This window comes from Mesoplodon mirus (assembly GCF_964341445.2).
Source record: "Mesoplodon mirus genome assembly, chromosome: 8".
Taxonomy (NCBI): Eukaryota; Metazoa; Chordata; class Mammalia; order Artiodactyla; family Ziphiidae; genus Mesoplodon; species Mesoplodon mirus.
Window position 1 is genome coordinate 80,762,529 of NC_138984.1, and position 24,064 is coordinate 80,786,592.

General features: G+C 35.5%; 1 protein-coding gene across 1 annotated transcript in view; it reads left to right on the forward strand.

Annotated features, from left to right (window-relative positions):
- The window catches only part of CSRNP3 (cysteine and serine rich nuclear protein 3), a gene marked incomplete at both ends in the record, with an annotated part of 167,458 nt that overhangs the window by 75,664 nt on the left and 67,730 nt on the right, over positions 1-24,064 (forward strand). The window contains one exon of the mRNA XM_082630984.1: positions 22,473-22,643. Within this exon, the coding sequence (XP_082487110.1) occupies positions 22,473-22,643 (171 nt within the window). The remainder of the gene's footprint in view (positions 1-22,472; positions 22,644-24,064) is intronic.

Consider the following 24,064-nt stretch of genomic DNA (forward strand, 5'->3'; position numbering starts at 1 on the left):
AGCTATTCCTACCATTTAACCTGCATCATTCTGAGTGGCCATTCACTGGCTGCTTAACTTAACATCTGCTACTTTGGGAGTCTAATATCCAGATAGAATGAAGAATCAGAAAAATAAAACTCCAATAGTCTTGTTTACTTCGATAGGTAATGATGTGTGGTTTTGCGGGGTGGGGTGTATTTTGTCTTAGTTTGCATTATCCAAAATTATCTATCTTTTTAATCTTTGCAGAATTAAGGCATGTTTGTCTTTTCCCAACTTAGGAATCAGACAGCAGAAAGAAATATAAATGGTCTCCTCTATGTACTCTATTTAAGGAAGGTCTTGTTGTTTTATAGTCTTTTGCAGCTTCCCAAACACAACATTAACAATATTTGATATTAACAAATTTGCACAATATTTGAAAGTAGACAGAGGCCAATACAAATCAAAATACCCATACAATTGCTAAATCTGTCTAACTAAACTAGTTAAATGCTCTCTAGTTGTCACATATAATTGGTAAGTGAATCATAAAACCATTGACTTTTAAGGCTATAAATGAGATCAGAGCTCGGCTTAGCCAACCAATATAAAATTCCTTCTTTCTTTTTGACGAATTCCTTTCTCCTCATTCCTCAATTGTCACCTTTAGTTCAGGCTTTCATCATGTCTTCTTAACTCCTCTTCCTCCACCTCTGTGCTGCCTTGTTGCTCTATGAGTCTAGACACGCCTCAACTGCCAAAGTTGCTTTCTTTATTCATCACTTTGACTATACCGCTTTTCCTATGCCTTGGTCACTTCCCAACATCTCATAGGTTGCAAAAATCTCCTCACTTCAAGCTTCATTGCACTCCAAGAAGGGGCACCAGACTTCCTTTTCTCCTTCAACCTCCCAACACATGCCTAAATCTCCTGTCACCCAAAAAACTTCCTCAAAGTCCTCTCACTGTAGTTAGTAAAGCTCTTGCCCCTGTTTCTGGACTTTTCCCAAAGTACCATTACTGGGAATTCCCTTTTCTCCTGGCTAGTGAGGCAATCTCTTCCCTATTAGTTCAGAAACTCCATTCCTGCAATACAATCTTCTTAGATAAATCAGTCCTTATGTGCTTTGGACACACCCTGAATTTTTTTTTTTTTTTTTTTTGCTTCTTTCTCTGCCCACCTAAGTTGTATTTTCTTTTAATGCATCCATTAAATTCATCCATTTCACTGAATATATGTATCAGACAGTCCTTTCATGTACTTTTAGGTTTAGTATGTTGTCTCTGTCATACACATGTAAATAGGTTCCAGTTATCAATTGCTGAGTAACTACCACAACACTTCGTGTCTAAAACAGCAACCATTTAATTACATCTTATGAATTCTGTAGGACAAGAATTTGAGAAAAACTCAGCTCAGCGATTCTCCACATAGTGACAACTAGGATCACTTCATGATATCCGTTTGGTGGATGGGTAGGTTTGGAGGGTCCAAGGTGGCTTTACATACATGTTAGGCATCAGGAATGGCCAGAATCCTGGGCTCGGTTTGGACTGTTTGAACAAAGTGCTTATATGTGGCTTCTCCAAGGCAGTCTTAGGGTAATTAATCCTCTTACATGGCAACTCAAGGCTCCTGGAAGACTCAAGAGGCTCCAAGAGGCCCAAGTAGAAGCTTTAAAGTTTCTTAGGGCCTAACCTTGGAATTTCTAAAACATCACCTCTGCAGCCTCTATTGGATTAAGCAAATCATTAAGACTAGCTTAGAGTAAAGGCAAGTGAAATTAGATTCAACCTCTTGATGAGAAGGATAGCATAGGAATATGTAGCTATTATATGTAATATATAGATACAGAGATTAGATATAGATATAGATATATAGATATGACATTTGATAAATGACTTTAATTACAGTAATGATTTTCTGATTTTAGGAAACAATATTGAAAAGAAATTGTATTGATTGTACCTATAATGCATGTTGTCAACAAAATATTCAAACTTTAGAAAACATTATCTCTACTTTACCACCCTCCCGTAACTTGCTCAGCACTTTTTTTTTTTTTTTTAACCTAGATAGACTACAATCTTCTTGGGTACAGTGTATATTTCATTTTTATATCCCTAGTAACTGTCTCAGAGCTTGGTACACAGTAAACTCTCAATAAATGTTTGCTGAATTGAATTGAATTAGTCCTGGATTTTGGGGCTGACATGGCCAACTTAATAACTTCTCTGAACATACCATAAAGAAGGATAAAGTTAGCAAGAAAATCCAGCCTTATCAAGGGTAAATCCAACAGGAGGTACTGATATATATATTAATATATATATTATATATGTTAATATATAAAATATATATTAATATATATGCCAACTAATACAGTTCTAGAAAACACAGGTGATGGTATCAGTTAATCTTTTCCATCTTCCTTCATGCAGTAGAAATTTCGAGACCATCCATTTAGCGTGTCTATGCCCAAATTACTGCAAGAGCTGGATAGCAAACATTCTGGATTACTTCTGACAAGCTTTAGTTATTTTGGAGAAAACGGGGGCAAACAAAATGATTCTATTATGCCTCTCTGTCATTAGAGAAAAGCCAAACTACTAAGAGTCAATAACAAGAATTGACATATCTTTTTGACTTCGCAGCTTTTAATATACAAAGTAAATTAAAACGTCCTTTTAATCTTGGATGGAATTTCCTTCTTTAAGCTGTGATCTTGTGTTTCTCTGTTAATTTCAGATTTAAAGAACTCTTGGCTGATGAAACTGTTGTATAAGCAGAGGCACTGTTGTTCATTGTGTAATGTGAGAATCAGAAACTCTGCTGCAATTCTCTTGTCATGTTGCTGACAGAGTTCCAGAATTTTGATTGGAAGGATGGGTATATTTTATAATTTGTTTTAATCCTGAGGCAATTTTATGAGATTTGTTTCAAATTACTTACTAACTTCATTTCTATTTTTTTTTCTGTATGTATTAGGAAAATACTGCCTCTTGTTTCCAAAAGTCCTATCTACTTATTATATCTGTTTGTCTTGGCTATTAGGATAATGCATTTAAAAATTCTTTTAAATAATCATTAGAAATTTATATCATTTTTTCTCATTTTACTAATATTAGTGGACAACGCTTGAATAAAACCAATTTAGGGAACTGAAGTATAAAAATATTGCTATATATTTCCAAGACATGCTTTCCAAAAATTTTTCTGTTCCTGTTTTGCAGACTTGACAAATAAGGCATAAGATGATAAAATAACTCACCAAGGTCATTTAAGATAATAGTAGACCTGGGAAGCTTATTACTATTTCGTGATCATTTTGTCTCTTTCTAGGTCTTTCCAACTCTGTTGTCCACCTTTAAATACCTTTTTCAACATTAATGAATTTAATAAGCTTTTACATTTAATACATTGTTTACAGACTATAGTCTTTCCATTGGAGACATTATTTTACTAATTTGTTTTAATTGCTAGCTATTTCTATATCCCTTGTATTTATTTATAGTTCTTTCTTACTGTAAATTATTTCTTTACATACATTCATACAAAATTCACATATATGGATTTTTATTTCTAATTTCACACCCATTGCCCCTCCCTATCCCAAGAATTTGGAAGTAACAGTTTTCTACTGAGTCTTTCCTTCCATTTGGCAACCATTTTATTTCACTGTTTTTGAAGTGATGCAGTAAGAGAAAAATGGCTGCCTTTTGTTTATTTCCTTGTACATTAACATGATGACATCATCAAAAAGATATTAGCTAGAATGTACATATCTTTAAGAACCCAGAGGTACACTATAAGCCAGAAACACTCTGTTTTCCTTTTCCTCTTAATGCCCCAAGGTTTTGCAGCTTTAGCGTAGCTCTTGTGTGCAGGGGGAAAAAGGAACTTGAGGGTTTTGGAACAAATGCATTAAAATGGTGGCATTTAAAACATATCTGAATATTTTTTTCAATGTTAAGAAAAATCCATGAAAAGGCATTTATTTAAGTCATGAAACATTCTAAATTAATGCTACCACTACAAAAAATATTATAAAAAATGATGTTAAATCATTGTATTTAGAGACTGGCTAAAAGATTTAGCCACATGTGCCTATTCTGGCTTTGAATTATTTTTAAAAATTTCCATTGACACAAAAAATTTTGTTATAATTATTTCCAAAAGATAACTTCTCATTAATGGAAGGTTTAAGCAGGTATATAGATTTACTATTTTTAAGATTACTGTATTACTTACAAACACTATTAAAATGTACAGAAAATGTATAACTGTACAGAAAATTTATTTTCTGATCTTCATTTATGATACTTCTGACTTTTCTTTCTGTGCTCTTTGTTGCACATTGCATGTACTTGTCATAGGATTTCCATTAACAAGCAACAAGCTTTCAGATAGAAATTCAATTTAGATTATTAAAGAGATAAGAAGTTTATTTTTTCCATCAACTTCCAATTATTAAATAGCTTTTTCATTTGGAAATACACAATCCATTTTCAAATTTTGAGAAATAATTTTAGGTAATTATTTTAAAATGTATTTCAGAAAGATAATCTGACTATACCTATGTGTGTGTATGTATGTGTATTAATTCAATATTTTTATAGCAGAAAATTCCTGTAAATGTTGAGTAGTCAGCTCTGAAACTACTTGTTAACACTGAAATCAGATAAGGTAAACCATATGCTTTATTGAGGTAAGCGGTCTAAAATAAGTTACTGAGATTTTAAGAATTAATATGAACCACATGTCCTTTAGATCTTTAAATTGAAATCTTCATTGTTCTTTTAAGTCAGCTGTTCTAAGGATGTGTCATCTTTTGAGAGATAAATTAATCATCTACCTCACTTATATACATCAATAAAAGAGACACCCTCTCATCTACTTTATCAAAAATAATTAGAACATCTATATTGTATCTTATTTTTATTCATATATTAGTGATTGAGATTTTCATTGAGGAGATTTTTAGGGAAACAGCCACTTATCCTTTTAGAAAGCAACCTCCTCCAATAAAAAGAAACACCAGCAATCTAAAGGTTAAAACATACTGTCAAATCATTCAGTTAAGCAAGGCTCTTTAATAACATTTGTACAACAGTATTTTCAGAAAGCAGAAGGTAGGAAATAGCTCTTTGCTAGTTCCCCTTCCTTAAATTATTATCCAGCCTCTTATTAAAATAAAATCTAGTGAACTTCTTTTGAATGCCTGCTCAAACGTTTTCTATAATAAAAAAAAAATCTTGTGAAGGGATTTCCATAAGTTGTGCTGCATTAATGACTTAGAGCAGCTTCCTAATCTGTTATTCCTTCCTCCTAGCAGACCTCAGCTGATAAAAATATCCATACACACAGTGAAGTCAGTGGCATGCCTGGCTTTCTCAGACAAAACTCCCATGTGATCACATATAGGCAGCCTCAGTGAGGCTGATGCCGTGCAGCAAGCAGTAGGTAATGAGTCTTTGTGCAGAGTGAAGCTCTTGTCGCTGAACAATAAAGCATACGGTACCAGCAATAAAACACAGGGCTGGCAAATTTCAGAAGATTCCGCTGAACCAGGAAGAACAGTGCCTTCGGTGATGCTGACACACATTATAAAATGATAATCAATTTATTTTGGATTCTAATGAATAAAGAGTGCAAGGACTAAGACTACAGCTATTTGAACAGGTCAGTGATTTTACAAATTACTCCAACACTTCCTTGTGTTTGATTGGATTTAAATTAGGATGGTCTGATGTGTGTTTTGCCTTAAACAAAAACTTTGCAAGATATTTACAGTGTGTAATATGAAGGATGCACTTGAATTGACCCAATTCATTTAAATGGCTGATGTAGTCAGATGTGATAGAGAAATGTTTATATGATTATAGTAAACTGAAAAGTAATTTATTCTATTTAAAAATTTATGGGTTAAAAATCATTCAATAATTTCTAATCTTCTATGATTCAGAAAGAACATAAAGCAGAATACTACTAAAAAATAGCTCAAATAAAAAGCTTCACATTAATTTTTCCGGTATTAAAAAATCCTGTATTGCAATAGTTTGTGTCTTATGATTTGGATGATATATCCTTCAAAATTTATTGATATCTTTCAGTGCACTGCAAGAGGTTTAGTATATTTAATTATTTAAATAAAAAATTTTAAAACCAAGAAAATTTTGAAATATTAATAATGCTATCTCCCAGAACAATGCATTTTATATTTAACTATAATATAGTATATATGTATAGTAATCTGTTGTGTGCCTTTTATTTTGCATGTTATATTTCTTTTGACAGATGGAAAATATTATTGCATTAAACCTTTTATTTCATAAATATTCACTCATTAGTGGAGAAAACAAATTAGCTTAATTTAAAAAAGAAGAATGGATTAATTATGTGATGATGCATATTTCCATTGACTCACCATTTAGAAAAGAAGAATATGTGCCTTCATGGGTATTTATAAAAATATGTACACACATGACCTTCTGTATCTAGAAAATAACCACTTCTTAGGTTTATGAGCAAGAGAGTTTATGTTTTAAATAGAGAGATTGCTGTGTGTAGGAAGACAAGGAAGAAATAACTAGCAAATAATAGCACAACACTGAACATCTCTGTCAAAGACAGACAAGCATTACTGCTGCATGAATCTTTACATTAAAACACATAGTTTAACTTTGCTCTGCATTTTTTACTGCTGTATTGTTTTAAAGGCATCGTGGGACCTAAATTCTTTACAATTAATTTCTTGGACACCATTTAGGATGATCTTCTCTAAGGCACTAGGGTACATTTAACATTTTATAGAATTACCGGTGACTTCATGTATTTGTATAGTGACTCAAATAACTGTATGGCTGTAAGATGCTGTTTAAACCACAACAAAAAGAAATACCCTATGTCCCTGATTATGCGTGTACTATGTATTCCAAGGGGAAAAAAATAGCTATGTTTCAAAAACAAGAGAAGTTAATGAAAATTTTAAATTGGCCTTCCACATGTATTTAAATGAAGTATTTGACTATTTGAGTTTCCTTGGTTACCACTGTCGCTGCTGACAGCTTCTTTTTGGTGGGGAGGGGGGAAAGCAGCACTCCAAAACAAAGAGTTAAAAAACACTTATCCATTAATAGTCGCGGGGCGTGGGGGGGGGGGAGGCGGGAGGGTGTGATGCGGACAGCCCGGCGCAGTTGGTGCCCACTCCCCATCGCGTATTCCAGCTCTCGGGCGATTCAGGTATTCTGGCAGAACCGCAGTTCCACAATTCCTTACCCAGCATTCCGTTTCAGCTGCTGGAGGGCTGCCTGAGCCTTATGCAAATGAGACCAGCTCCGAGGCTTTGACTGCAGAAGCGAGAGGAGGGGGGCAGAAAGGAGTTCAGAGGTCACAGGGCTGGTGGAAAGGCTGGATCAGTTGCCCGAAAAAAAAAATGCACTGGGCTCCTCTGCAGCAGTGTTTTGCAGCAGTTACATGAAGTGTGCTTTATTTCTCAGAGTGAAGATCTTAACAGCGTGTGTGCGGTAGTCGTTTAAAGTAAACGCAGGTACGATGACAGATTTCATGATGCGCCTGATTTTATTTCTATGAAAGACACTGATGAGGATTGGCTATTGTAACTCATTGTGGAAATTGGCAGGGTGTTCTCGATTTTCAGCTTCCCTTAACTAGTTTATTAAATCTTCTTAATGTTGTCTCAATTTGAAACGTAGGTGTTTTGTTCCAATGGAATAATGTCATGAGAGAAAAAATTGGTTTGGGGCTTCTAAATAATTCCATTTTGAGGAAAGTTTTTGATTGCAGAGAGGTGTCTGGGTTGAAACATCTAGCTGAATATCAAGACTTTCAACTTTTAGAGGATTTTCACATTTTTAAGAAATGTATTTTAAATAAAGTATCTGGAAGTAAATAATGGAGTTCTTTTGTTCATACCCCACATGATATCATAAGGACAGTTTTAATAAGTTATATTTTCATTTCATTTTAAGAGAGGGTTTCAGTTTCGAGATTCTTCTTTCTATATTTCATTGTTAAACATCTTATCAAAGAAATAATTTATTTGGGGGTCACATCCTTTAAATACTTTAATTTTCATAATTGTTATTAATTTTCTTTGGAACTTTTTAGACAATGCTATTTTGAACTCAACATGTTCAACTTCCTATGACTTTTCCTTTCAGTTAAATCTGGATTGTGAAGTGATCCTCATAAATGTCACAGGCAGGACAAAAGTCTTTTTCCATGCACTAAATTTCACACTTTTGTAAAATGTGTGATCACATCATAGAAAAGTCTGACCTGAACCAAACAAATGTGTACTCACTTTTATTGTTCATATTGCTTTTTTATTTCCAAATCATATTTTTAAATAAACTTAAAGCATTGTGATCAGACTGTTTATCTATATCATTAAAATTTTAAAATATATCAATTCAGTAGTTACAATGCTGATGGGAAAAAATGTTATTTTAATTTGCATCAAGTGTGCATCTGTCTACATTATAGGTTGTACGTGTATGAAAATAAATGGGAAAGATAAAGAGGTAAAATAACGTTTAGTCATGAAATAACTGCTTTATGCTTTCATATTTGCATAAGATATTTTAGAGTGCATTTTATGAAGCTTACGTACAAAGAGCTAGTACATGTTTAGATAAACTTTCTTTTGCATTGAAAAGGGGGCGTTTATTTTATTATAATGATTAAGGCTTGGCAGTTTGGCAAGAATATCTTTTATTTTTAAATGGGAGGTTGGGGGGAGCATGGAAGGCAGACCAAAACAGGAGGATGGCCATTTAAAACAGTGATTTAAAACAGTGAAAGACAATTACTTGAAATATTTATGAAATCACTTCATAGTAGTCATCCAGGGCCAGATTCTCACCCTTTATCACTCTATGGGGACACTGTGACATTTATCCAGGATCCCGAGATTAATTTAGGAAAAGAAATTCATATTTTGGTATGAGTTTTTAAAAAACAAATACTCTGCCATTTTCTTCTAAATTCTCTTTTGAAACTTTCAGTAATGACTGAAGCTTAAGGGGGTATATTTTAAATCAATTATTTCCTTTTTATGTTGAATGGAAAATGCTGTCCTCTGTCCTCTGGTCCAAACAACGTATTTGTTTACTTTTGTTTTATACATATGTATATAATTTGTTATGAAATACCTATGTTTACATATATTTATATATGTATATATTGTTATGCATACTATAAATTATATATATTTTGTATGTATACATACATATATTTCAAACAGCCAAATAAAATCTTCCTTACGGTCAACTGTATTTAATCCAACAATTTTGAAAAGCAAAAACTCTTTATTTCATTTTTAACTCAGGTAGTGCCCATAGTTTATACCTCCCAACCTCTGCGTGTGTTCTAGGCAGGGCACAGGGAGGAGGAGAGAACTGGGTTTCAAATTCATTTAGCTTGTCCAATACTATTAACTTTGTAAATGCAGCCGCTACCCGTTAGCACATTCTGAATATAGAAATAAAAACACTGCGGGCAAAGAAGGAGAGCCTGTGAAGATTCTTGTAGAAAACGTGGTAATAGACAAATGTGAAATAAAGAGAATTGTTGTGCTTCCGTGAGCCACGAGAGAGCTATATATGTTCTGCAGCAAATTTATGGCTTTGAATATCCTGGAGAATTTATGTCTCTATGCAAATTCACTCAGAACTTTGAAGTCTTTTTTGCATTTGCTCGAACCATACTGCTTCCATTCAAATCTCAGCAGCGTGTACCTAGTAAGTTCATGGTCTGGATAGTTGGGTGTATATAGAAAAATGCATTTGTGTACATGCAATTCAAATTAAATTTAGAAAGCTAAAGAGTAAATAGAATAACGTAAAAACAAATCATTGAAGGAAGTGCAGTTAGTGTACTTGAAGAGGTGATGTTACATCAGACTTCAAAGGAATCTTTAAGGATTTTTCAAAAATTAATTTCCTGCTTTCTGATTACCAGTCTGTCTTTGTCATCACTTGAAACTAGAGACCATATTGTAAGCTTGGAAAAGATGTTAGGGCAAACATGTTGTACTCAGTCTAGCAGTATGGAACATAGTCTAAAATCTACAAATAACTGTTGTCATCTCAAAATCGCATGTGTAGGTTTTAGGTTGTATTATCACTATATGTGTCCTCCTGAACTTCTGGTGCCTATGAAATAGAAAAAAGAAGAAAATAACTTATAACATATAGCAGGAAAATGTTCAAAATAATTGAGAATTCAAAACAATCACATTTCTTCATTTTAACCTGGCATTTCTTAGGAAACAAAACATATGATTGCATTTTTATCACCTATTCTAAAATTTAAATAGAATTGTATCAGTTTTATTGAAGAGTATAAGAATGATAAATTGCAAAATGATTTTAAAGATCTTATTTTTATTCCATAGTATTTGACACATGGCAAAATTATAGTAATACTTTGTCTAGGACAGTTGGAAAATAATCTGTACTAAATTAACCAATTTTCCAAATAGGTAAAGTTTATGACTTAAATGGCCAGTTTTTTAAAATGTGTTAATTGCTTTCATGAAAGCAAAATACAGTACATGCCATTCTGCCTTATTGAGCAAAGTGGAAATCCATTTAGGCTTTTCTTCATGGCATAAGAATCATTATTTCCATCATTACATTGACTTATTGCAAATGATAACACTGTTCCCCAACTGTACACCAACACTAAATGGTGTTGCAATTATATGCTTTTTGTATATAGTTTTATATGCTTTTTATATACTTTATATGCTTTTTATAAATTTACTCTTTCTTTTCTCATGTTAATATTTATTTTAATAATTAACAATTATTCCTTATCTGAGAGTAATTCGAAAATCAAGTTTATGCACTTTATTTTACATTAACTTCTAAATCATTTAGACTTCAGTGCGCCAAGAGAGAGAGATAACATCCCTCTATGCTTCTCCTATGTACTGAATTTATGACACGTACATATATGTAGTATACTGAGAATAGAAACATAGAAAATAGAATTTGTTTTCATTTTCTTATGTTCAGGATATTGAAAATCATGTTTAAGCTCTAGATAAATGAGAAATTGGTTCTTGTTGCTACAATGAGAATCTGTCATAGTAAACCACCATCAGAAATTTGAAATTACTTTGTCTAATAAGGAAATGAGGAATCTCTAACACGTATACCAAAGAAAACGCAGACCAATTGTTTTGGTGGTGTTTGACTAAACATTGGTGTCATATACCTATCCTTGCCAATTTCAGGAGTTGTGTCTATTTCATTCTTAAATCCTGGGGCTTTGTGATATACCATCACCATGCTAGTTAGGAAGAGTTGTTACTCAGGCAATCTCTTATCTCCATGCAACCTTACGAATCCACATATTCATTTAGAAATGCATTTAGTCGTGTGTGTGTGTGTGCATGTGTGTGCATGCATGCACATACACGTGTGCACACCTAACAGTCTCCCCAATCACATACAAGAAAAGTAAGACAACAGAGCCATCAATCCCCATTTCTTTTAAAATTCACTAGTATAATTCATGTGTAAAATTACACGAGGTGGCTAATACCATACCAGCTAATAGGTGGTCTCTTACACTTTGAAGACCTTTGAAAAGCTGAAGGAATATTGCTTCTCATTCTGTAAGAATTAGAATAGTCCAAACTATTGGGGAAAAGCTCCATATTCTGGTGTTTTTTTGCCCATTAATATTTTAAAAGGCCTGAGAACTACTTTAACAAACCGGGGTAACTTTGTTTAATACAATAAAACGTTGTAAACTTAGGGCAATTCATGAACAATTGAAAAACCAGGAAAATATTGTATATTGTTTTCTTGATAAGTAAGTGCTTTTATTATGTAGTTTATTGAGTGTGTGAGTTCAAGCTATATCACGGAGTGTGAAAAGACTGAATAGAACCGTGGTTTGGAGCTTACCTTCATGTTCCAACCCTGTTGTCACTTCTAAGACATGGTCTGCAATTTACAATCCATGTGGCCTTGGACAGGGTACTTGAAAACTCTAAGCCTCATCTTCATCTGCAAAGTGGGGATAATTGTCTCTAGATCAAAGGGTTTTTATGAAAATGAAATGGCATGATGCATGCCTGGCACAAAATAAGATCATTTTAAGTGATAACTAATATTACTATTTTTCATCCCACAGGAGTTGATTCCCTGGTGCGGATAACACAAGTTCAGCTTAAGCCTATGGTTACAGATAATCCTGATAAAACATCTTAGACTTCAATGGATGAGGAAAAGACGTGTTTTCCAAAAATAGAAACCCACTAAGAGTTTATTGGAGGTCATACCTAGGAAGTACTAAACAGCTGATATCTTATATTCAGATGGGACAAGTAGAGAAGGCAGTCACCAAATTCAAACTATATGTGGCTTCATAGATAGCTTAAATCTTACCAACCAGAAGCATAATAACCACAAAATCTTCACATAGGCTGTAGTAATATGCGATTTTCTGAGCTCTCTTGTTTTATATCATTTGTTGCTTTAAAATGTTTCATCTTTGGGCCTTTGCCTACTATTTTTTCTTTTCCCTGTTGACTTTGTACAATTAAGGCATTAGTTGTTCATTCTGCTCATCGCAGTTCCTATCTCATCCATAGACTATGGACCTTTCAATTACAGAGGGATCCTGGCTCATGTTAGGCGCCCGAGAAACGTTTGCTGAGCCAATGCTGTTGTGGAGCATGAGTCCAGTTCTACCTCATGACTTAAAAGTGCTAATTTGTTTGAATCATGAAATGATCTCTATTCATGGACTTACTGCTATTTTAAACTTCCCGTGTATCAGAATGATGTCTAGAAATATTGCATCAATTGATTTAGCCACAAGGTTTTTCAGAAGAAATTTAGAAAATATATCTACATTTTTTTACTTAAAAATTATTATAATAGTAGCATACCTAGAAGTGCCCTGTGATAACTATACATTGGTAACAAGTGTTGGATAAAATGGTTGGGGAGGAATATCATGACTCTGCTTTTGTGAAACTTGTTTGAATGATGAAACTTTTCTAAATAGTGGGTTTCCAAGTTTTAAAAGATTGCATGAGCTTGATGTGATTTATTTCTATTGTGAACCAGTTTTAATTTATGCCAGTAGAACCTTCACTGAGACTTGAAAACCCAAGTATTTAATCTTACTCTCTAAATTCTTTTTACTAATTGCTGCTTAATGTGATGTCAGCTGAAGGTTGAATAACTATTGTCCTCTGCCTTAGATAGTAGAAATCTATATCTTGCCTAAGGTAGTAATCATTTTAAAGAACATCCAAAGTACTTTCTTCTACTTACTCTAATTTTTTAAATCTTCTTTATTTTTTTGCACAGTATCTTTGGCAGGATCCCAGTGCTTGGATGGGTATAGTCCTAAAGCTTGACCATATTTTATTCTGATGTCCACTTTAGAGTATTTTATGAGGGAAGTGTTTTTAAATATCCTTTCACTTCAGACTATTCTAATGATTCTTCTGAAGGAAAAGGATGTCATATTTCTTACATACCTTTTGAGCTACACTGACTACTTTATTATTTAGTCAGAAACTTTCTAAAAGACTGAAGAGAAACTCCTTAAGTGCTAAGGAGAAAAAACTACGTTATCTTCCAGTGCTGCAGTAATAATTCTAAATTCTTCCATGTCTGTGTGGTCTTTTTTTTTCCCTTAATGTCGTAAGTCTTGCCAATCTTCCAAGAAACTAGGCTAAATACTCCTCTTTAGTCTTAATAGCTAGCACATCAAATAAATTTTTCATTGGTACTTTTGTCATTGGGGTAGGAAAAATAGGCTGACAACAGACATTTGATCAATTTTCAACAGTTTTAAAAGCCTTATCATGTTCTTGGTTGGGTCTCTGTGCTCTTGCTAACTGAAAACACGTCCTGAAAGTTAACGTTGGGGAAGGACTTTTGGCTTTCAGTTCACATGTATTCTGCTATATCGTGTTGACAAATAACAAGTAATGAACAATGTTTAGGGTTAAGAGGCATTAAAAACCAAGCTCTGGGTATCATATATGGATACTAATCCCAATGACAGGTAATATGGAAAGCTTCTTGGGGTCTCCCCAGCCAGAAATTCATAAAGAACCCCTTTACCATTAGTAAGAGGAGTAGCCTTCCATCCCTTTATCAGCAGGGCATAAATCAATTTAGCCATTGCAGTTTGCACACAGTGAGAGAAGAGGTATGGACAGTTAGAGGCACCTACCTTTGATGGAGAATCCATGGGTAAATGACATGCATTTATGCACTTTTTTTCAGGGGTAAGCACTCATTTCTTTAATCAAATTCTCAAACTGCAAATCATCAAGCTGCAAAACTGTCAAAATCCAAAGCACATAAAGTAACTCAGACCTCTAACTCAAGGTCATGGGCAACTCTGGCACAAGGAATTCATACATAATTGGGGAACCCTACAATCATTTCTCCAACAAAAATATTCATTAGACAAGAGTGCTCCCAGCATTTTTGGCTTAAGCAGACACCTAGACAAGAGAAGTGTATTTGGCTAACTTGTACTTCTTGAATTGGCAAGCCACCAGTAGCATTTTTCACATTGGTGGTGCCCCATGGAAACACCTTGCAGGATTTTATCTTGTGAATGAATTGCCAAACCCCTATCTTCTTGGCGGTAGATAGGTTAGTTTCTTGCCAAATGGGTTAAGGCAGAAATAGCCCTAGTATTGTGAAAGAAGTTATCCCCCCCCTTTTTTTTTAAAGAGAAATGCATAAGCATTCTGAGACCTGTGGCGTGATAAGGGTTCAAGGCATTGAAATCTGATGCCAACTTCTTAAGATAATGATTATCTTATTTAGCAGAAACTTTAGCCAATAGTCAGTGTTTGATTAACATAACAGTGTAAGGGCAGTAGCAGTGTGAGTGTTAGGGCAGAACAAAGATTACTCAAATTCATGTCGTAAAAAATTTGAGGAGGAAAAGGATTGAATATAAATTAACTTGTTTAAAATTGTATCCTGATAGTTAAGAACACATCTGGATAACTAATGATATCCCACCAGAAAATAAAAATAACACAGTATGATATTTTTTTAGCCAAGCTCTCTTTTGTTGAGTATTGGAATAAAACCTACACACCATCAATTGAGCAACTGTCCTCTTCATCCTCTCTCTGGCCCTGTAGACAATCTGGTTGATGAAGTGTGACATTGTGAATAATCTTGCTTTTGCCAACTCAACTTCTCCCACCTGCTATCACAGATGAGCCACACACCAGTATTTTCATCAACTTGTTTGCAGTACTTCTCATTTCATCATTTGAATTTGGTGAAGCAACCAGAAGAAACATCAAAATTGTTTTCCATTCTGCATGAAAGTAAAGAAGAATAAGCTTCTTTTTCTATGCAACTTAATCCTGACACTGGTGTTTCCTGTTCAAAGCGAACAGCCTGAGTTTATCAAAGTCGTTGGGAGAGAACAGTCATGGTTTCTTAGCTTTTTGTGCTTGCTGGAAGAATTTGATGAAGATGTAAAATAGATGATTTTGTTCTTTGACAAATCATGAAGAAACGTCCTTCATGTCAGGTTATAATGCAGTTAACATGCTCCTTTGATGTATGCCATATCACCGAGGCAGAAGGGTGTTTGTTAATGACCTTTGCAGTTAAAGGTTACTCTCATTTTGATCAACTACAAAACTAGCAAGCAAGCCATGAAAAGGATATACGCAGACTCCCAGGTAAAAGTGAACAGAGGGGCTCTAGACACCCACTTTGTTCCTGATAGAGGACCATGTAAAGCTCCCGGTTTAAGCAGCCTCCATTGGAGTTAAGGACCTGCCAGGTCAAATGAACCAGGAACTCACAGCTCACCACCCTTTCTTTTATCAGGCCAGGGAAGAAACAGCATCTCATCCAAAAGACCTCCTCATTACCATACAAGGAAATTCTTGCCATGCCAGAATTACTTCCTTTTAAATTCATTTTTTCCTGTGTCAGTGATAGGCCATGCCTGCCCTAAGCCTATTAACTGTCTCCCACCCCCTCATCTTTTTTTCAATTGTTTGATAAACTCTTGATTCACCCTAATAACCTTACATATTTTATTTACTGGATTTTGTCGGATTGGTAAAGGACAGGAATATTCATGTATGGTATTTCCAGTTGGTAGGTGGCATTTTTTTATGTAGATGTTTTGTTGATTTTATAGTCATTCTACTTTCTCACCAAGAGCCAAGAGCACCAGTTAGGGCTGTAAGAAGAGATGCAGGCTGCCCAGTTAAGTTTAAATTTCAGATAAGCAACAAATAATAAGGAAAATTATATCTCAAATGCTATTTATTTTTTATCTAAAATTCAAATTTAACTGGGTGTTCTGTTTTAATTTGCTAAATATTTTAATTTGCTAAATCTGGCAACCCTAAAATGATTCTTCTCCAAATCAGACAACTTGCTCTTCAGAACCAGGAGACTGATGATGCTCTTAAGGCATTTTTCCTGTGGTCATTTCCCTATAATGCAGAGCAAAACATTGGGAAATAGGAACAGAATGTAAGAAGAAAAAAGGAGTAAACATTAGATGAATATCTAGTTAGTAAGAACTCAATGAGAGTTACCTGGGAAAGCTATGAAATTTTTAGGCAGTCAAAAGAGAGGGATATGAACCAGATTCTAACAAATACCCAAAGTTTAGCTTCAGTAGTTCTTCCAGAGGCATTAAAATGTACATTTTTATCTAGTGTCTTACTTATCTTCACCCTGCAGCCTTCTGGTTTCCAACACTTTTTCCAGAAATATATTAAATAAAATAATTGTATTTACTTATAACCATAGAAAATCTAGTGTAGTTTATCAGTATCTTTTTTTTGTGTGGTTTTTTTTTTTTTTTTTTTTTTTTTGCTGTACACGGGGCTCTCACTGTTGTGGCCTCTCCCGTTGCGGAGCACAGGCTCCGGACGCGCAGGCTCAGCGGCCATGGCTCACGGGCCCAGCCGCTCCGCAGCATGTGGGATCCTCCCGGACCGGGGCACGAACCCGTGTCCCCTGCATCGGCAGGGGGACTCTCAACCACTGCACCACCAGGGAAGCCCTATCAGTATCTTTTTGAGGAGAAATGGAAACATTTATACTTTTCTACTACTCTTTCTTTAAATGTGTCCAGAGACTTCTTATATCTAACACAAATATGAAATAAATAGTATATGATAATTAAGAATAACAAGTATCCAAGATTACAAGATGTTTATTATAGTTTTAAAATAAAGTAGTTCTTAATTGAATTTGGCAATAGAAAGGGCACTTATGTGTAGGGAAAGAGGAATCTCAAACTGAGACGCTGGCCAAGTGTTGAATTCATGGATGTTTTGCCGAAAGCCTTACTTTCGGTTTCAAGGTTTGTAGGATTCGCTCGCAAAATAACCTCTCTACACTCAGTTAAACAAGAATTTAGAGGGAGTTTATTGAATTAACAAATTACAGTATACTAATTAAGAGAATAGTATAACTAAGAAAGAATAGTAAAGACAGAGGTTTATACATCACCGAATTGGGGAAGCACCTACATCCAGGTCCAAGCAGCGCTGGGAAGTCCCTTGAACAGCAATCTGGAGTCCCAGTTGAGAAGGTCCTGGGCCATGCGTCCACCCCTCGGGTGAGACTTCAGTTTGCCACTCGAAGGAGCCCAGCTTTTAGCACCAGGCCGCAGGCTGCTAACAATCAGCCTACTTGCAAGTTTGCAGCTCTGGTTGCTGTCATAAATGCCTTGGTCTTAACTCATAAGTTTTGGAATGTTCTTGATCCCCAGGGGCTGGCCAGACCCTCAAGGTGAAAGAAGTCCCATGACTTACTCTCTATCTTATCTGGGGGTTTGTTATTGATTCTGGCCTGGGTGTAACTCAGCAGTTTGGCATGCAGTCAGCTTTAGCATCATTGTCCAGTCAGAGAGAGACCTGGTGCCGCCTCTGAAGCCTGAACAAGACTACTTTACTAGCTTCCCCAACAACAGACTGTATTAATAAGTGAAAAAATTAGATAAATCAATGTTAGACAAGGAAAGAATATTGGCTTTGAAATGCAATTGAACTTATTGAAGCCTGTGAGTGAGGTTCTCTGAGGTGATAGCAAATTGGCTGCCTCCTTGTCCACTGGCCACATAGTCGAATGGTCGCAGGGCTGACACCTGACCCAAAATGGGCTAAAAGGTTGCTCATGCTTTGGAACATTAAACTTGAACTGTGAGACATAGAAGTTGCTGGGCTTAAACCTGGTAACTGTGGTGCTCTAAAAAAAAGATCATGGAATTTCTACAACCACAATCCCAGAAGCTCTCCTTATTCCTGCAGTTCCTCAATTTTTCATTTCAGCTCTTAGATTGCATGAACTAGTTCAGTATTTTTCCAACAGATGTCTTTGTGCTTAAGTTAGCTAGAATTGGCTTTTGGGTTGCTTGCAAGCAAAAAAAAAAAAAAAAAAAAATTATGTGATGTTTTGAGGTCAATTTCATCTCATTTTAATTCTCATCTAATCAAATATGCCAGATATTTTGTTAGGAGAGATAGAGTGGTGAATGAGATGTACGTGGTTCTGCTTATGGAGCTTTTAGTCTATCAGAGAAAATAGATACTGATAAAATAATTAAAGTATGGAAATAGAAGGGTTTCATTCATTCATCAAACAAATATTTATTGAGACTCTATTAGGTATAAAGCATTGTTCTAGACTCTTGGAACATCAGTACAGAGATCCCTGCCCTGGTATCTTCCAGCAGGGGATAAAAAATAATTAGTAAACCTAAAAATACATAAATAAATAATATGGATTTAGGAGGCAGTAAGTGCTGTGGGAAAAGAAATCAAAAAGTAGATTGGAAAGAATCATGCGTACATCAAAAGGCTTAGAGTCCAGAGAGAAAAAGCAGGTTAGAGAAACTGAATTATTATTAGCGCTGAAATATTGGCAAAAAGGCCAATGGGGGGCTTCCCTGGTAGCACAGTGGTTGAGAGTCTGCCTGCCGAAGCAGGGGACGCGGGTTCGTGCCCCGGTCTGGGAAGATCCCACATGCCGCAGAGCGGCTGGGCCCGTGAGCCATGGCCGCTGAGCCTGCGCATGCCCGGAGCCTGTGCTCCGCAACGGGAGAGGCCACAGCAGTGAGAGGCCCGCGTACCGCAAAAAAAAAAAAAAAAAAAAAAATGGCCAATGGCTCAAAAAGAAGATGAAGTTAGCCAGAGTTAGCCAGAGTATATTGTTAAGGACTTAATAAGCCATTTTGAGGATTTTGAACTTTACCCTAAGGTAATCCAAAGCCACTTAAGAGTTTTAAGCTTCTGAACATGATCACATTTGCAATTTAAACTTATCATTGTGCCTCCAACCTGGAAAACCCATTGAAAGCAAACAGTAGTGGATGGGAGAGAATAATTAGGATGTGGCTGTCCTAGTCCAAATGAGAAATGGTGATACCCTTGACTAACATGTGTTTCTTGAATTGGAAAATGGTAGCTGTGTTTAAATGGCTGATAAGGAGATTAGATTAGATTAGATTCTCAGCTTATCATATTTAGAGTAAATTAATGCCTGTTCAGGTTTATCTTCTGTTCTTTGAGCTCTGATGCTGTTTGCCAACTTGAAATGTTGACCACTTTTTCACTGGCTTCATACCTACCAAGTTTAATTATGCCTCATCTTTGGGAACAAAAATACATTATTAAATGACTATTTAAGGAGCTATGGCAGCCACAGGACAAGCATTGATTCTGCTCACTTGCATCTATACCTAGCTAGCCACCTATTGTCGTCCTCAAATTCTGAGGGAACCAATACAGGGTACAAGCAAACCAAGTATATACAGCTCCTTTATTAACAGGGTCTTTTCCCTAAATTCTTGTATTCTTTTCTTTCCTAGTGAGCTAGTATAGATACTGTAGGAGAAAACCACATGCTCCCTTTACCATTCCACTATTAGGTCTTGATCAAGGTTTATACACTTGTAAGCAATAGGTCATTTGGCCCTCATAATTCGTTATGACATCTTGTTATGCTCACAATGTTTTTTAAAGGCTGTGAAACTAGACAGGTGTTACGCTTGGTTGCTGCACAAGCAATTTAGCACTTAACCAGTTTCATGTGTATAAGTTAAAGTTATGCCCACTTGTAATTATTTGAATGTTTAATTTCCAGCACAGATACTAATCCCACCTTAAACAGTCAGTTCCTTTGTCCCTTTGACCTGGGAATAGCTCAGGCTCTTTCAGTCTCAAAGATGTAGACAGAAATTACAGCCAACCTTCAACTCCATTGCCTCAAGTCTTGCCAGTACAAATGTAATAACAAAGGGAAAACAGACTTTTGAATTCCCTTATCATCCCTCCAAAAATTTCCCCTCTCGTGCTTGAGGAAGTGAGAAAGGAAGCGAAGAGTACCATGTACCACATTTTGCCATGTTTGAATATAGTTCCCTTTGGTCCAGTTGGGTATCCTTGAGAAATCTGCCTTTCTTAAGGAAGCTGGGGAAGGTCAGATGGGAATGTGGAGCTTAAGGACATGGTTTTTAACTGTTCCCATTGCAATATCTTATTATAAAAATGTACTTTTTAAACATGGATTTCCATTTTGTATTATTTTGTGTCTTGGTGTCTCTCCCTCATGAATTACTTTGCATCTTGTTTGAAGTGAACAATTTTAAAATGTATATCCTGTCCTACTTTTCTTTCAGGAACTTTACTTAAAATATCTGTTTTTCTCTCCACCCTCTCAGATATGCATGAACATCTTATGCATTTCACACTCTTTAAGATGGAGAAAATAATAAGCTAATCTGAATAGTGGTAAAATCAGTCAGAGTAGAGATTTTATTCTCAAAAGAATAGACTGTGTAGTATCTTCTTATTGCTATCAGTTATTTCTATTGTTAACATAAGTCGTGAAAAAGACATAAATTAGTGAAACAAGGCAGTAGAACATGAATTTGCAGGTTATTCTCAATTCCATGCAGCCCAGCATAGTGGACGCTTGCTCCTTGGGAGCAGGTAACACATTCTACTCCTTTTTGTATCCCCTACTCCACCCAAGGAGGTAAGCATATGCATACCAGTTACTAAACATGTGAAAAGATGAGTAGAGTAAGTTGAAATTAATGTTACTTAAGAGACATCTAATACTGTACTTATAGAGTTCACACCAGTGACGGACCAAGAAGAAGATTTCGACTAGGAATTGAGTGCTGGGTTATATAACTCTAGGGCTGGTGTGTGGACGCACCCAAGGAAGGAAAAGTCCAAGGAAGGAAAAGTCCAAGGAAGGAGCTACTGGAGAACAGACGAGAAATTAGACAAATGGCCTTCCAATTTGAGGATGTATCAGAATCACCTGGAGGGCTTTGTAAAGCACAGTCCCAGGCCCTACCCTCTGGGAGCTTCTGATTCAGTAGATCTGGAATGAGGCTTGAGAATTTGCATTTCCCTCCCAGGTGATGCTTATGCTGTTAATCCCAGTAGCCGACTTTGAAAACTACTGAATTAAAATTTGGAAATCTGGCCCAGCTAAGGGGATCTGGTCAGGCTGCCTGCTCTGTGATCTGCATAGAGAAGGGGTTATTACAGAGATTTCTGAGGGCAGTGCCTAGATAATGTAACTAAGAACTCAAAAGAGAGTTAAAATCAGCTGACATAATGAGATGGAAGATAGAATGCATGGAATCAATTTAGCAATACTTTCAGCTAAGTTAAATTAATTTAACAAAGTAAGACCATCACATATATCTAAGCTAATTTATATATAAGTTATTCCTGAAAATATTCTTACACTGCAAGGAAAGTTTATGCCCTTCAGCTGACTATGTATATGTCAAGGTAAATGGGGAAGGTGGAGAAAGGGCAGCTCAAGGGGAGGGGAAAACCCATTCATCCTAGAGAAAGGATTCAGGAGAAACCGTACCCACTCCCCACACCTCACTCTTCCCACCCAGCTAGTGCTACGTCCCAACTAACTAGCCTTAGGAGGTTTCCGAAACAGTAGCAACAGCTTCAGCAACCAGGTGTCATAGGGACATACTTCACCTTATTGTAATATTTCAATGGAAACTACCTAAAATTTAGACCTGATTTCCTATAACGCTCAACTAATTAGGTTTCTTACATTTTAAAACTTGAGTATGAAGTTTTTGCATATTTACATGTGTTCCTTCTAGCAATCATTTAGGACTTTGGGGAACACTGGTGATTATTTTCAATACAGAATTTTATGGACTTAGGTGGATTTTCTCCATTTGCCAACAAAAAGGAATAAAGGTATTGCATTAAAATGAACTATGTCTAAAAAAGCTGATACATTTTGGTAAGCAAATGCTCATATTTAATTTAATTTTTGTTAATTTGAAACTGTTTTTTAAAAAACTGCTTAGTGATCCTTTCAAGGGAAAGCTCAGCTCATGTATAAAAAGCCACATAAAAATGACTCCGGAGACCTTGGCTGCACATCCAGCGGTCAGATATTTCAATGCTTCGTTGCTCCCGTTCCTGCTACAGGTACATGTGACAGCGCTGCAGCGATGAGTGGAATTTTAAAGAGGAAGTTTGAAGAAGTTGACGGCTCCTCCCCCTGCTCCTCTGTGCGGGAATCAGATGATGAAGTTTCCAGCAGTGAAAGTGCTGACAGTGGGGACAGTGTCAATCCATCCACTTCTAATCATTTTCCCCGTGAGTACGGAAACTATACCTGAAACTGATTGTCTGCTTCTACAGTGAAAATAATTGTATCATCTTGGTCATTTTTAAACTTTTATTACTAGTTTGTTTTTGTTTTTACAATTGAGCTAAAAACAGAACATGATTAAGTAAAAATGAGATATTTCTGAGGCATCAGTGGGTTCCTTTATTTAGAATGCTTTTGGGAGTGGATTATTTGATAGTGTTAACCAACTGATTCAATGGAAAAAATGACATTTTATTATTATTACTTTTCAAAGGAAGCACCCTACTCTAACAGTAGATGGGGAAGGACAAGTCCAGGCACAAAAAAATGTATCCTCCCATAGCTGAAATGATATTCTAGGAGAAGAAAAAAGTGGGGAGGATGTATTTGGCAGTGGAAGGTCTAGGTTCAGTGGGAAAGAGCATAGCCAACCATGCGTTAAGAAATGAAAAAGCAGCAAAACTCTCCCAAGTGTGTGAGTGCAGTTTATACTTCTTTTCCACTCATCCCTTTATTCTCTTATCCTTAAGAATAATATTTAAAGCCCACAAAGAAAAAAAGGTGTATGCTTTCTCTTTTTCCTTTTTCTGCCACACTGTAACATCACTCCTTCCTGTCAGACAAGGTGAGGTTTGAAGGACTGACAGGAAGATTTTGTAAGGAAATACAATCTACAAGCTAAAGGAAACTGACTCTTAATAGCTAAATAATCTTGAATTTATATTTACAACAGGAAGATTTTAATATATCATGATATCATGATAGATAACTAGTCTTAGTTTTTTTATTTTTCAGTTAAGTAGCTGATTTTATTAATATGGGATTCCATAACATAAAATTTATTTTGGAAATGTGACAACTCAGAAAACCAAGAGAATTAACCATATTTTTAAGAGGTAATAAGGAACTCAGTAACACTATTGGACATGAAACAAACATACAAAATCAACAGCATTCCTTTAAGTAAGCAAAATTAATAGAAAATATAATGAAAGGGCAACTACACTTATTATAACAGAAAAAAATCACCAAATATTCAGGGACAAGGTTATTGTGTGATGTAGGTGATCTTCAAATACATTTACATATATCATTATGATGTGAAATGAGCTTGTGTTTTGATTCAAAAGAAGATATATGTTTACCTATTTGGCCTTAATATTAACAGTGATAATAACAATAATATCATCATCTGACAGGGTTCTGTGAAGATCAAAGAACAAGTAAGATAATGCATATGAAGGAACTTTATAAAATGTCAAGTACTAAGCACATGTTATATTAAAAATTATTCTCATAGCTAACATTTACTGGGTACATGCTGTGATTCAGTAGTTTCATATACATTATTACTACTCTTTAGAGCAATCCTGGAAGTACCATTACCTTCAATTTACAGAGGAAATGACTGAGGATCAAAGAGGCT